This window comes from Coloeus monedula (assembly GCF_965178545.1).
Source record: "Coloeus monedula genome assembly, chromosome: 4".
Lineage (NCBI taxonomy): Eukaryota > Metazoa > Chordata > Aves > Passeriformes > Corvidae > Coloeus > Coloeus monedula.
In genome coordinates, this window is record NC_138784.1 from 61,054,968 (window position 1) to 61,068,954 (window position 13,987).

The window sequence follows — 13,987 nt, forward strand, 5'->3', positions numbered from 1 at the left end:
GATGGAAAAGGGCTTATCCCTACCTCCAATGCCCATCTGCAGCACAGCAGGGTGGAGCTCTGGCTCACAGGAGTTTGTATGCCTGAAAAAGTCTTGTGTCGCCCACACCCTCCAGCAGTGGCACCTTAGAAATCACTGCCTGCTTCTTCATTCCTTAAATTAACTGTGTACTACAAAGTGACTGATGTAATCACAGAAGAGACCTAACCAAAAACATACGTACACCACAATAAAGTAAAGTAATTATTTAAAATATAATTCAAGTTCCTTGGGCTTCAAAAGCAATGAGACCCACCTGCCTCTCCCCAGCGATGGACCTGTGGCTATGAATCTGCCAAAATGTACTAACTCACTTCATTCCAAGAAATCAGGTGTAGTTTTGATAGATAAGTAATTGAAGTATGCAAGAAGCATTAGCACAAAGCATTTTTTGGTTTATTTAAATAAAAATTATAATTTATACAAGACTTTTTAAACAAACAAGATTTTCTTAAAAAATGTACAGGGCAAATAATTGCATTATTTCAATTATTCATACAGTATAAGTCTTTTGTCAAACAAAAGTTACACTGATAATGAATTATTTACAATTTCAAAATATAGACTCAAACTTCAGACATAAAAATTTTAACATCCATTATATTTCAATGATTAGTAGAAATTAAGCATCTGCCAAAATGTACAGAGTTCAATAAAAACTACCAATGTTTTCAAACAGGTTTAAGTAGCCAAAAAACAGGTACATCCTTTCATATCTTCACAGTTGGGTAAAATCCCTTTTCTCTTTGTCTGCAGAACGAGGGTAGAGTTTTGCTGCTGGCATCCTGTGTGATGTTGCTACTAATAAATAGCTTGTTTCATTCAATCTTGCCTAACAAAAGCTACAGTGCACAGAAAGGCATGATTTCATATTTCAGCTTGTTTTGCCTTTTGAATTTAAATGGTCACTGATAAAGAATTAGTCAGTTTTCATCTCCCTTTTTTTATCGTCTTTAAAAGGGACTCCAACTAACCAACAAACTTCTAAAGAAGTTAAATCCAATTATGCGTGAATGATCCAGACATCCACAGACATGAACAGAATTGCAAATATAAACAGCAATCAGACAGACAGAATGACAAAAACATCACTTTCGGCTATTTAGAAGCACTTTACATTAAGTGTTCCGACCCAGCCTGTTTCTGAAGTGCACCAGGCTGTACTGCAAAACTAACTAGGAAGATTGGAATTTAAGGTGAGAGCTTCAGTGTAATTACACAAGTCAAGTATATATTTACTCATTGCCCATCCCCTCCTGCCCTCCAGACCTGGGAGGGTGCAGCAGGAGAAAAGTGTGAGTAAACACACGAAAGTTACCTTCAGTCTCGGAAGTCACGGACACCACGGGAGCAGTTGTGCAGCAGGGAAACCGGATAACCCAATGTAAAGTGAAATTTGCAAAATATGTATGCAGATGTCTGTCAATTATATTACAACTGTATTAAAAAACCCAAAATAAATCCAATCTGTTTTCTCTGTACCAGAACCAATGTTGCATTGCAGTTTGCACTAGGTTTACTGCTTTAAGCATCACTAACTTTTAAGTTCACACTGTTAAAGTGTGGATTCATTTCAAACATCAGCACATTAGATTTTATAAGACGTTTCTCATTTCTTTGCTCAGAAAATAAATTTTAAGAACGTATTGTACACATGAGGCATTTCAGTCTGGGAAAAGGATAAAGACATCTTTTCTCCCTCTCCGAAGCCTAGGTATGGTTAACTGTCCTGGCACCATCAGTATAGATCCTATAGCTCCTCCAGGAACCAGAATCTAGGACAACCCTGTACATGAGGGTCAACCAGTGAAGGGTGGGAGGGGGAGGAGGTAATAAGTGCAAGTCAACTGATTCCCTACTGAAACTGCTGTTATGATCAGAGTGAAGGTATAAATTACACTTGAAAAATGATACAAAAATAAGAAAAAGAGCATGCTCTCTGTAAAAAATATAGTTTTCTGTTTCTTCAAAAAAAAAAGGATAACCTTAAAACACACCCAAGGGACTTTTTTCTTAAGACAAAATGAATGAATCTGATCAAGATTTATGTAACATTAAGCCATTTTAATGCCTATTTGTTAGCCACACTTACTATTCAAGGAAGATTCTAGAAAGGAAAGCCAAATTATAATATGTAGCAATTACAAAAAAGAAATTAACTGATTTTAAAGTAGTTTTGATGAGAAAGATTTAAGATCAAGAATTTTTACTTAAATATATAACCTGAATGTGTAAAGTTATGAAACCATACACTGTCAAGCTACATTCATTTTAAATGGTGGCAAAATCGATTTCCCACCAGCTTCACCTATATTTGAAGTTTCCAGGCCCTGAGTTACAGCATACCAAAGGTGGTGTTAGAAATGCACCCATTTTTCAGGTCACGTACAGACATGTTCAAGAGCTACTCTAAAGCGAGAACTTGAAATTGCATTTTAGCCATTACAGTGGTTTCTCCCCTGTTCTTGTTTACATTTCCACCCAGGGCACACCCCATCAGTGTTTCACTTTACAATACTCAACCAAGTTAAGGTATTCACCAGTACTTCTTCAAATTTATATTAAGTTCTCATATCCCACCTCTTCATGGCCAGACTAAAATAAGGTTTGTACAGTTTGACTGCCACCTTCTTCATTACTCCTGCATTTATTGACACACTTTAATTTAAATCTGTGCTAAGAGTTAAACACCCTTTGGTGTTTGCTACCCCTCTCCCTCCTTCATTTTATCCCTTTCCCTATAAAGAAAGGAAATTACCATTTAAAAAAAAACAGAGGAAAAAAATCCATGAAATTACGTCCCATTTTTACATAAGAATTTGCATCTCCATTGCTTTTTTTTAGGGCCATTCATACAATGTCTTACTACTCAACTCTAAAAGACACAGCAAAGGAAAAGACACTCTGGAAGGCTTGGCATAACTCCTACTGTGCTTTCACGAAAATGCAAGTAAAATTCTAAACCTCTCAGATGGGTGCTTTATATAGAGTATAAAAGCTTTCTAATATTAAAGACAAAGGTCAGTATGTGCTTTGCTGCTAGACAGGCCTGAGAGAGTTTAGAGGAGCGCAGCCTTCCTGTTTTACCTGGCAGTTGGGTTTAATTGTTACAAAAGTTTAATTCTGCAAGGGGGAAGACAGAAGCACACCAATGCTCCTCGAATTATGCTTTGAGAAGAATTAGTGCTTTCAGTTGCTACATTATAGCAGGTTTTTTTACTACAAGGTAACTCAAGAGAAGAGCCAAATTAAAAACGTCACATCTGAGTTGAGTTTACTTACTCTCACCTCCCTCAAAACAAAAAGCCTTCAAATCTTTAATGCATTAACATACAAACGCCTTGTACATACAACATGTACAACAGCTGAGCCCTTCTAGGACAAGTACCTATAGAAATGTAATTATATGATGCCTAACATTTTAGGAACAACATTTTGGTGCCCTCTTTTATAAAAAGTATCTGCCTGCCTTCCTTCCTCTTACTTTGGTTAATGAGGAAAGGAAAATACAGTTACAAACTTTCTCCTCCAATTCACTGTACAAGTAATTTAAAACATCTCTATGCAGGAAAAATTGAAGTTAACCAAAACAGTAAAACATCCTTCTGCAATGCAAAAATTAGCAAGAATTAGTTACTTTAAATGCAGTTGTAAATATGGAAATACTAAGATGCTAATACTTCCTTGGTGTTGCTATCGGTTTTAATAAAGGACCCAATTAAAAACTCCAGGCTGAGAAGGAGACTTCAGGCTGCTGCTGTCATCATTCTCACATCTCGGGGAAAAACAACTAAGATAAAGGGACAAATGTATCCCTAGTGACATCAGTGGAGATAAAGGGATCAATCTGTTATACAGTCGGGTCTCCAAGCATCTTCCCAGTTTTTAATGTCAGCAAATAAACATTAAAAGTGCTTAATGTGCAAGGCTAATAGTGATGATAGCACTTCCACTGTTTTGTTTCATTTGGTTTTTTTTGTCTTTTTTTTACAAAAACCTTAAAAACAAACATGAAGGCATATATAAAATACACTTGGTTTATGTAACAGATAGAATATAAACCACCAGACAAGAAAAATTATTGCAAAATAGATGAGGATGTTCATTTTTTCCACTACCAAGTCATACAGTAAGAAAGTTTCCTTTAGCTCTTCCAAGATAAGACACTAGCTTTCACTGCTGGATGGTGCAGATGTTATTTTCACGTATTGGTTGAAAATTGTCTCAAAAGCTTCATCTCTGTGTACCATGGCACCAAACACCAAAGGCTAAATGATAGAAAAAAACCACATCATGTCAATACACAAAGAAAAAGAATTTCCTCTAGGTATATTTTTGTCAAGTCAATAGGAACAGGTTAATTGCACTAGAAATGCATTGATAAAGACAAGATAATCCCTTTCTCTACTAACGCCTTGACTATGTGGCATAGTTTCTAGTGTTTTTCACTTCCTTAAAAACTTCATCTGAGGGTCAGGCCCTCCCACGTCAAAGCCTCCTCCCCCATGGATACTCTCAAGCCAACAGCTTTTTGCTTCAGACTGCACAGCAGAGCAGCCCCCATGCTCCTGATGGAGGATGCTGGGGAAGATCTTTCTGAAGTGTTGGAGTAAAACACTCCAAATGTAGTAGAACAAGTGAATATTGAATTCATTAAAATTCTGAAGACAAACATACTGAATAATAGAGAAGTGAATTTTTTAAAAAAAAAAGAGAAAAAGCCAACCACTGGCATAAGGAGACAAAAAAGTCTTTATGCCACTGCTAACCAGAGGAGGAAAAGAAGGGTAAGAAGTCCAACACAGCAATACAGATGCTGCCAGCTACTTACTTTCTGTGTAGATGGTGTCGATACAGCAATACCCATTCCTGATCCCGGGAGAACAGAGAGCACTTTATACTAAAAAAAACCACAAAGACATAAGATATTTTCTGTATTGAACAACTGCAAGAGGTGCTGCAGAGGTTACACAATTCATCACTGGCATGTCCTGCCAGCCACAACTAAGATCTCTACTAAAACCAGGATGAAACCAGCTGCCATTCTCAGATCCTGGACTCGGTGGGTACAGCCTCACCTGGACAGCCAGGATCCTTCTCTCCACTTCCTCCCATGGGCTGCAGCAACACTCGACCTGCTGGAACCAGCCACAGCCCCAAAGTGAGCATCAGTCCCACTCCAGCACACAGGAGCTGACCCAGCATGGTGCTGGGAACCGCAGGCAGCCGGATGGGGCGGGCAGGGCCCAGCCCAGCTCTGTGTGCAGGAGATGGGCCTGTGTGCCTCACCCACCGCTTCCCCTGCATCCTCTCTTCCTCTCATCCACTCTTCAGAGGAGCAGCAAGCAGACCAGAAAAAGCTTCTTTTTCAAAATTAGATAGAAAACAGGGTATCACAGAGTCATAGAACCATTAAGGTTGAAAAAGAGCTCCCACCTTTGACCGAACACCACCATGTGAACTAAACCACAGCACCCAGTGCCACGCACAGTTTGCTTGCTTTTTCTTTTAGAAAGAAAGTCCAAAAAGATAAGTAGGCTGAACTTGGGAGTATTCACAGGGAGAAAGAGACATCCAAGTCAGACCTGCGTTTCCCACCTCCAAATGAAACCAGGCACAGCACATTTTTATGCTTGACTGCATGATCCCTGTCTCATCTTCATTAAAAACACTACACAGATGCAAAAGGAGCTTTATGGCAGTAAAGACCTACTGAACAACAAACCAGCATTACTTGAAGTAAGATGTTTGAAATCCATTAATATGAATTATTAATTCCAGTAGGAATGTTCAATTTGAACATAAGCTGTCTGCTTTATAGACATGTCACATAAATAGAAGGAATTAACTGAAAATCTGGAGATACTTATGCAGCAGTAGACACCAGGCTGAGGTGTTTCTTTGCTCAACATGATTTAATCTGCGGTACAGAATGCAGGAGAAAGCAGGGGTGTCTGTGTTCAAGATAAGGACAAGTTCAGAAAGAGTAAAAGAAGTGATGTTGAAGGCCATAAAGAGTGATGCAAGGCACCAATAAAACCTTTAGTAACCACAGGCTGATAAACTTCAACCAAAGGAAGCGTGACATTGCCCTTGCTATGCTTCCAGTCTTCCACGTCTTGCCTCTGTTACTGATGGGTCCCAACTGGATGAAACTCCAGCCCATCCCAGGCTGGCTATTCTAATAACCTACCTTTCTCCACTGACAACAATCCTGCCTCCCTCTGAGGCACCTACTTTTGAGATGATGCATCTATCAATATCCACACCCAGACTGAAATTAGTAATGCACAGTTCCTGCTACCAATAAATCTTCTTAAGGCTTAGGCAGATCTGGTCAACACTGGAGTTAATAAACAACATAACTTTAATTAAAAAAAAAAAAAAAAAAAAGCAGGAGTGTAAGGGTTTAGTAAACTAGCTTGTCTTAATGCTCATAGCAAGTTTGTGTGTACTGAGTCCAAAAAAGCAGTTCTGGGAAACATTCATGACCACAGAATTACATTTCACTTATACATATTATCAATGCCATGCTTTTTCAAAATAACAAAGGCACAAATGCAAAACATGAGTAGATGAACAGAAAACCAGTCTTCTCCCCTATTTGCTACACCAACCAGACATACCTTCTGGATATCCGTTATATCCGACAGCTTTATAACTTTATTTCTTTTTGATGAGCCGGATTTTGAGCTTTCAAAGCACAAGTAACTGAAAACAAGAAAAGAAAATGCTCATTTTGATACAGTGTTCTAAAATAAATCTCTCAAATATTCCTCTTGTCTTGACTTTGAAATCTCACAGGTTAAAATAACTTCCAAGATAAAAGAAAGAGGTTCAGTTCAGCTATGGCTTCTAATTTAGCGCAAACATTTACAAATTCTAGTAACTGGCTGATGTGTCTGAAAGCCCAGAACATATGGTATGCACACACACACAAAAATTCTTGTATTTATATTACTGCACTGAATGGTTAAACCTGACAAGCATTTTAAAGACACACGAGGGACATATATCCTTAAACAGTTGAAATACCAAATCTCAAAAGGCTTATACATCTTTCACCATCCTAAACGAAGATTAATGAGAAACACTGTGTTAGTTTCATGTTATTGTGCTGCAGACAAAAGCTCAGATTTCTAAACACTGAAGAGTGGCCTCCATCACTAGCTGACATTGCATACAGATGAGCTTTACTTCCTTTCATTACACTCCAAAGGAACTTCAGTGCAAAACCCAAACACTAATGACCACAGTTATGCAGTCCAGGGAGGCTGGAAGGTAAGGAAGGAAATTTAAAAAAACAACCACTTGCCCATAAAAATTTGAAACCAAGGCTTAATTTTAAGTTTTCTTTTTGTTGCTGTCATTTCAAGGAAGCTATACATTCAGCTTACTTTAAAAATCCCCAAACTAAGAGTATTTGTCAAATTGCTGTTGATCACAACTTTCAAAGTATACTTAGGTTTTAGTATATATATATGTATATGTACAGTTAGCATGCTATCCACATCAAGGACTGCAGCTACCAACAACTGTCTATACAGAGCTACTCTGCATTCCTATGCAAGCCTTTCCAAGGCAAAATCTCATCTGTTAAGAGTAGCCACACACCAGGGTCACCTCTCCCTCTCCTATGATCCTTTCTTGAGGTTGCAAAGCACCTTGAAATGGCATTTTTGTTTCAAAACATTGTTAAAGGATCCCTTTTAGATTCAAACTCTTTCATGTCTTGAATTTCCCCCCTAAGAAATGTGTGGAGCGCAATGACTCACTTTTCTGTGACATAAAGAACTCCATTCCTGATGTAGTCTGTAGGCATCTTCCGATCCCTGTTAATCAAGCAACAGCGCCAGCCATTCTCACACACTGAAAAAGTCATAACAAGAAATCTTAGCTTAAGAAAAATAGACAGGCACTATCCCCAACAGTCTCCTTATACAATAGAAAACACTGAATATTATACTTTAGATACCTAAAGCTAAAAGTGCTTAGAAAGAAAAGCCTAAATCAGGTGTTTTAGACATCATAACATCTGTTTTAACACTCATTTTAAAAAAACAAAATAAAAACCACCGACACAATTATTTCCTTTAACTTGACTATTGGATTTGCATAACCACAAAAGGCACACCAGGCTGTGCACTCTTTCAAAGAGCTGCAAGGATATGGAATGAAAGAGACCATCTCCATTCATCCTAATTTAAAGCAAGACTTTGAAATCAAAAGGTTACAGCTGTACAATGCACAGAAAAGGAATTCAACTTTAAACTATTCTTGGCTTTTTACAAAATATTCTACTAATGTGACCTTCCTGTGGCACCATACCTGGCAAAGGACGTTCATTCTCTGACAGGTTAAAAACTTCATGGAAATTTCCTCTCTTGGTGGTATGAAAACGACTTGTGTCTTCATCTTTGCTTATTCCAGTTGGAGCACTTGAGCCCACGTAACTCCTTGAGGCTGCTGTTTGAAGCTGCAGAAAAAGAAACACGATTCCAAAATCTGAGCAGCAACATTTAAACTACACTCTCAAAAATAATTTAGCTAACTACTCTTTCTAAAAAAAAAAAAAAAAAAAATCTATAATGCAACAATTTTCATGAACTACTTCCATATATTAACTTTGGACTACTGCATTATACTGCTGCTACAGCACAAGTCTCTAATATGGTACCTGAACATAACTTTTCAAAGTGCTGCCCTTTGACAGACACCCATTGCTGGGGTGAACCACATGGTGCTAAAGGCACCTATCTTAAAATACCATTTTTCTACAGTAAAGGCTATGCCTCATTAGATACAGCTAAGTCACTGCAAACAGCTCCAACGATGGTAACTAGTGGGACTACTAACAGACAATATAGTATCAGTACTTGGCTTGTCTTCAATAGATAAACAAAGTATTGCTGCACAAAAGAAGTTTACAAAGAAAAAAGAGCAATAAAAAAAAGCCACACAGAGCCGCACAAGCTCATTATGAAATACTGAAATGCTGAAAATGAAAGGAAGTTTTCCACACTATGATCCATACCTTTTCATGCCCTGACAGCTAGCAGGAAAAGAAACAAACAACACAAATGTGACAGTGACAAAAGAAAAAGTGAAATCTATTTAACACTATAATACACAGAATAAAACATGAACTGAGTGACACTGCAAGATCTTGCTCACAAACCAAGAGACTACACACAATGAATGCAATTTAAAAAGTTATCATTGGTTAGAGCACACCAGTTCAATTTATTCAGGTTGCATTAGAACCATTGATCTTTCCTATGCTTTGAAGTTGCACTGGATTTTGACAGTGTTGACACATGAAACAAAATCTGAATGGTTGTCAGCATCCTTGGGAGGAAAAAAAGATAGTATGGAGTTCCCGAAAACAAAGTACTTGAGTAAAATCTACTTTTAAACAGAGCTCCTTAACCACTGGAGACTGCCCTGGCAACAAGCCTTGCTTGTGGAAGGATAGCAGGCAGTTTCTTTTGGAAAGCTCGCCTGCATTTTCAATTTCATCTTGGTGGCGCACCACATGATTCCAAAAGCTGGCACAAGCAGCTCTGTTCTTAGCCCTACCACACACATGCAGTTAAACAACTGGCAAACTGACAACATGGAAGCTCAGGACTAAGCTCTTCTTCTGTAAAGGCTCAATGCTGCTGAAGGCCAACCAGCCTTCAGCTGCTTTTTTAGTTACTTTGCACTAAATTGGCAGCACTCAACACTTTGCAGGATTTACACACTAAGAAAAGAAATCCAAAGCAAGTGAAAAAATGTGCACTGCAATTGCTAGCTAGAAACCAGACTGACAAAACAGGCACAGCAGAGGGCATTTGCCATCCACCTTTTTAGGTACCTGTAAGACAATGATACCTCAGGGGAAAAAAATAAAGTTAAGTTGACATGGAAAGCAAATGGCTGATGGTAACTAATATTGCCTCGCTTCTGCAGTGCTGAGTCCCTGGGTTCAAGGAAAATAACAGCTTCTCCAACAATCCATGTGCAACTGAAGATGAAAAGAGTTTTCTGAAGGCCTTCTTAGATGAGCTACTTGGCTGCACATGCACACAACCAGGTGAAGCACCATGGCCCAAAACAAAAATGGTCAGAGCCAGAGGTCTCATCCTTTTTGTGCTGGAATAAGGACTACTTCTGCTCTCTGCGACACTGCTTTCTACTTACCTGTTATATAAAGAGATTAAAAAAATGGAGTTTAAACTTCAGTACCGTGACTCATCTGGCCAAAAATGTGAGTAGTTCTGCCCTTACTTCTAGTCCTGCCTAACACACGCGAATGTTTCCTCTTACCACTCAGGCTTGAAACATCCAATGGTCAATTACTAAGAGAAAAGCATTGCATCCAATTTTGATAAGCCTTAAATCTAACTGGAAGTGATTGGATTTGTAATGCTGGAAGAGCCCTGATTGTCTAAAAACATCACCAACAACCTGAAGTATTCCTTTTCACTTGTTCTGTCATCAGCTTTTGACATGCAACCTTTACCCATCAGATACTGTTGTCAGGACTGTTCTCTAAGGACACAAGGTCAGAGTGCTGGTACAGGCAATTAATATTGCTTTGTGCCTAAGTTTACTGTGTCTTGTACACTGTTTAATGAGAAGAAGTCGAAGCAAAAGCACACATGCTGCCACTACATGTTTTTCTGCTCTGCCTTTTCTACGAAAAAATTAAAAACCCTCTTTGGCTTTAAACTTTTAGTACAAAAATCTATTTTTCGTAATACGAGGTTTGCAGAAATCTCTCATGGGGTAAGAAAGTTTCTCTAAAATTTCTGAGATCAAGTTAATGTTTTCAAAGACATTTGGAAGCAGGTAATGAAGTCCTGCACATCCCTTCCAGGAAGACAAGCCAAGGCCACCAAGCCAGACCTGGTAGTACAAAACCCCTGTCTCTACTTGCAAAACTGAAGCCATGGAGAAAAGCCCAAAGGAATAACTACTCTCTAAGTTTATGGACTCAAGTTCAGCAATTCAGAATCTTTCCACCTCTAAGGCAGATGAGAAAGACCTAGCAAGAGGATGTCACAACTACCACAGTATGTGAAAGATAACCTGTAAGTGTGAGAGGCACAGAAACTTCTAAGATCATCTTCTGCAAGCAAGAGAAATACAGGCCATGGATGGCTTCATCCAAGCGCTTATTTACCCATCTCATCCCTTGGAAAACAGGAACAGAAGACTCACTTTCTGTAAAAGACTGTCCTTCTTGTCCACTTCCTTCTGAAATACTCAATTATGCTGCAGTTATTTTACCACCCTCTGCTCCACCACCCTCCAAGCCCCAGATTTCCTCTTAACAACTGAGGGTTCATGTGCTTATCCCTTTTGCTCTCCAGTTGTATACCCAGGCTGAATTACTGCTCAGTACTGTGCATTTCAGACAGTACTCAGATACTCCATGAATGCAATCAGATATTGTGCTAAGAGGGATTAAGTGAATGCTAAAATGGGATTAGACTCAAGATTTACTACAACTATTTTAATTTTTGAACCAATAAACATTGACAAATTCAGGGATATGGAGAAGTATGACTCAGTTACCATGTCAGGCCCTAGAACAATTTACCAAGATGCACAAAACGCAATACTTGGTGACTTAACAATGACATTTTAACAAAAAGAAAATGTACTGATGGAGTACGAACATGGTGAAGTCATTTATCACCACTATGCTAAAAGGTCACCTAATACAAATAACCATAAGACATAATGTCTAAACATGTAAACTACCTTATTACCTTTGTTAATGACTATCCCCCCAGTAAGCTGCATATTATACTCCATCCTTTATTGATTTTTTTAACTAACTGTTCTTCAATTTACCTAAGCATGTGAATTTCCACTGAAAAAGAATGTCTAAGAATAGAGAAAGTAATCCAAAAAGACTACATTTGACAATACAATCACACAGAATGTATGTTAAAGAAACATTGGTGCTATATTTGTGTGTTCAGCTTCATGATTCACAGTACATCCATACATATATAAACATTTTTGATAACTGATTCCTTTCATACAAGAAACAGAATCTACAGAAGAACTGTGAATCTGGGAAATAATAAAAAAATTGATATTACAATCAACTAACATTGTAAGGATTTAATTAACCTTCTCTTTAATGTGCTCTAGCCACTGGAGAAAAGGAAAAAGGAGAAAGTGATTTGATGTTCAGAGGCTAAGAACGTAGGGACAAAAAGATTCATTACCCTTACCCGTCTTGACACTGTAGCATTGGATCTTTCTTTGAGCTGAGGATCTGTCAGGAGATTTATCCAGATGATATAAGGAGTATCATACTTAGCTCTTAGTCTGGGGCATCGTTTGAAGACAAAATCAATAAGGAAAAACTTGATTCCAGCATAGAGTCCTGAAAAAAAGGTCACTTCAGTTTGAGTGCTGAAGAGGCATTAAGAACATCACTGTTTTGATCATATTTTCAGAAGTTCACAAATGAAACCAAATTCTGTATATTCAGCCACAGTGTTAAACCATTCTCCTGAGTTTACTACTTTGATTCTTCTTCCAACACCAGAAAATTATTTTTCTTTCCTTCCTGTCCCCAGTTCTTTTAAACATTTACATAGCCACTATTATGCAGAAAAACAAATAATTCAAACATATGCTCCTTATTACCAGAAGCATTCTGAAAACATTATATACTACCAAAACAAAAAACACACCAGAGCATTCAACTACGCAGCTCCTGCAAGAATTTTAATGGCAACAGAGGGCTCTCACGTACTACATAAAACTCTATCTTCCAGTCCCAACTCTTATCTTACACAAGTTATTTCCTTGCATTCTGCCAGGTCAAAATGGGCTTAAAATACTCTCTCAAAACTTTACTGAGTGCAATTCAGATCTCCTAAAAGTCAGAGTAAAACAATCACTCCTCACACATCTAAATTCAATTGCCGTGTCAAGCAAACCTACATTTATGTTCAAGCTAACAAAATTTGAAGTTCAGTGTCACTACAAGTAATACTCATTTGATTATATCATTACTTTAAAGAAAAAATGAGAGTTCTTGGTTCACAATACAGGGCTTCATACATTAGCAAAAAGAGTCTCATGCGGTAGTGAGAACCCTTTGCTCAGTTCCCAGCTGAGACTATTTGTAACAGACCCACAGTAGTCTGTTCATTTTGTCCACCCAATCCTCCAAGTTTTACCAGGAGTCCCACTGACTCTTTTGTTTCTTTTCCTACATTGTCATTTTCATGCCTCCTGTGTCATGCCACATATTTCATTTACAAGGATGTATGAGCAAAAAACCCTCAACATACAGGATTTTCCAGAAGCCTTATAGCTGACAGTCTGAAAAGTTCTGCTAACAGCTCATCATAGATTTCTCCTCTTCAAAAAGCAAAAACATTATCCAGTCTTTTTCTATTAAACACTGAGATGGTTTTCAAAATGGTCATGACAAATGATGCCAAGCACAATGAAAATACTCTAAAACACTGCATGATTTATTAGTGCATGTTTTCTCTCTTAAACTCTAAAATTCTCCCTCTAAAGATCATATAAGTTTTAACCATAAGTCTAGACTGTAACAGGTTAATTATTTATTGTGTTTACCCAATGCAAGCCCAAGAATCCTGTAGGGCAAAAAGCAGGATGCAATAAAAGCTGCCCATAGAGCAAAGTAGAGCTTCTGTGTTATTTCTGGCTGGACCCACATGAACAAGCTGAAAACAAAAAAGAAGCAAAATTTTATTACCAGCGTTACAGATATTGGTTAATTCTTGTTTTAAAAGGGAACAAAACCTTGTGTCAGATAACTTACTTTTTAAATTTTTCCAGTATGTCTGCCATCTTGCCAAAAAGGTTCTGCATAAGAAGCAAAAGAATTAAAACCAAGTACTGCATTGTTTTGGGGTTTTTTGTCCACATAATGGAAATAAACAGCTTTCTGACTTTA

General features: G+C 37.9%; 1 protein-coding gene across 2 annotated transcripts in view; it reads right to left on the minus strand.

Annotated features, from left to right (window-relative positions):
- The window catches only part of GRAMD4 (GRAM domain containing 4), a 103,682-nt gene that overhangs the window by 23,231 nt on the left and 66,464 nt on the right, over positions 1 to 13,987 (minus strand). The window contains exons 12-19 of one of the 2 annotated variants that reach the window (XM_082279734.1): positions 13,853 to 13,896; positions 13,645 to 13,754; positions 12,276 to 12,430; positions 8,368 to 8,515; positions 7,815 to 7,908; positions 6,666 to 6,750; positions 4,871 to 4,939; positions 420 to 4,307 (exon numbers count right to left, since the gene is read on the minus strand). In XM_082279734.1, the coding sequence (XP_082135860.1) occupies positions 4,206 to 4,307; positions 4,871 to 4,939; positions 6,666 to 6,750; positions 7,815 to 7,908; positions 8,368 to 8,515; positions 12,276 to 12,430; positions 13,645 to 13,754; positions 13,853 to 13,896 (807 nt within the window). In that variant the 3' untranslated portion in view covers positions 420 to 4,205. Of the gene's footprint in view, positions 1 to 419; positions 4,308 to 4,870; positions 4,940 to 6,665; positions 6,751 to 7,814; positions 7,909 to 8,367; positions 8,516 to 12,275; positions 12,431 to 13,644; positions 13,755 to 13,852; positions 13,897 to 13,987 lie in introns of those variants that run through there. The other variant, XM_082279735.1, reaches the window with a different exon arrangement.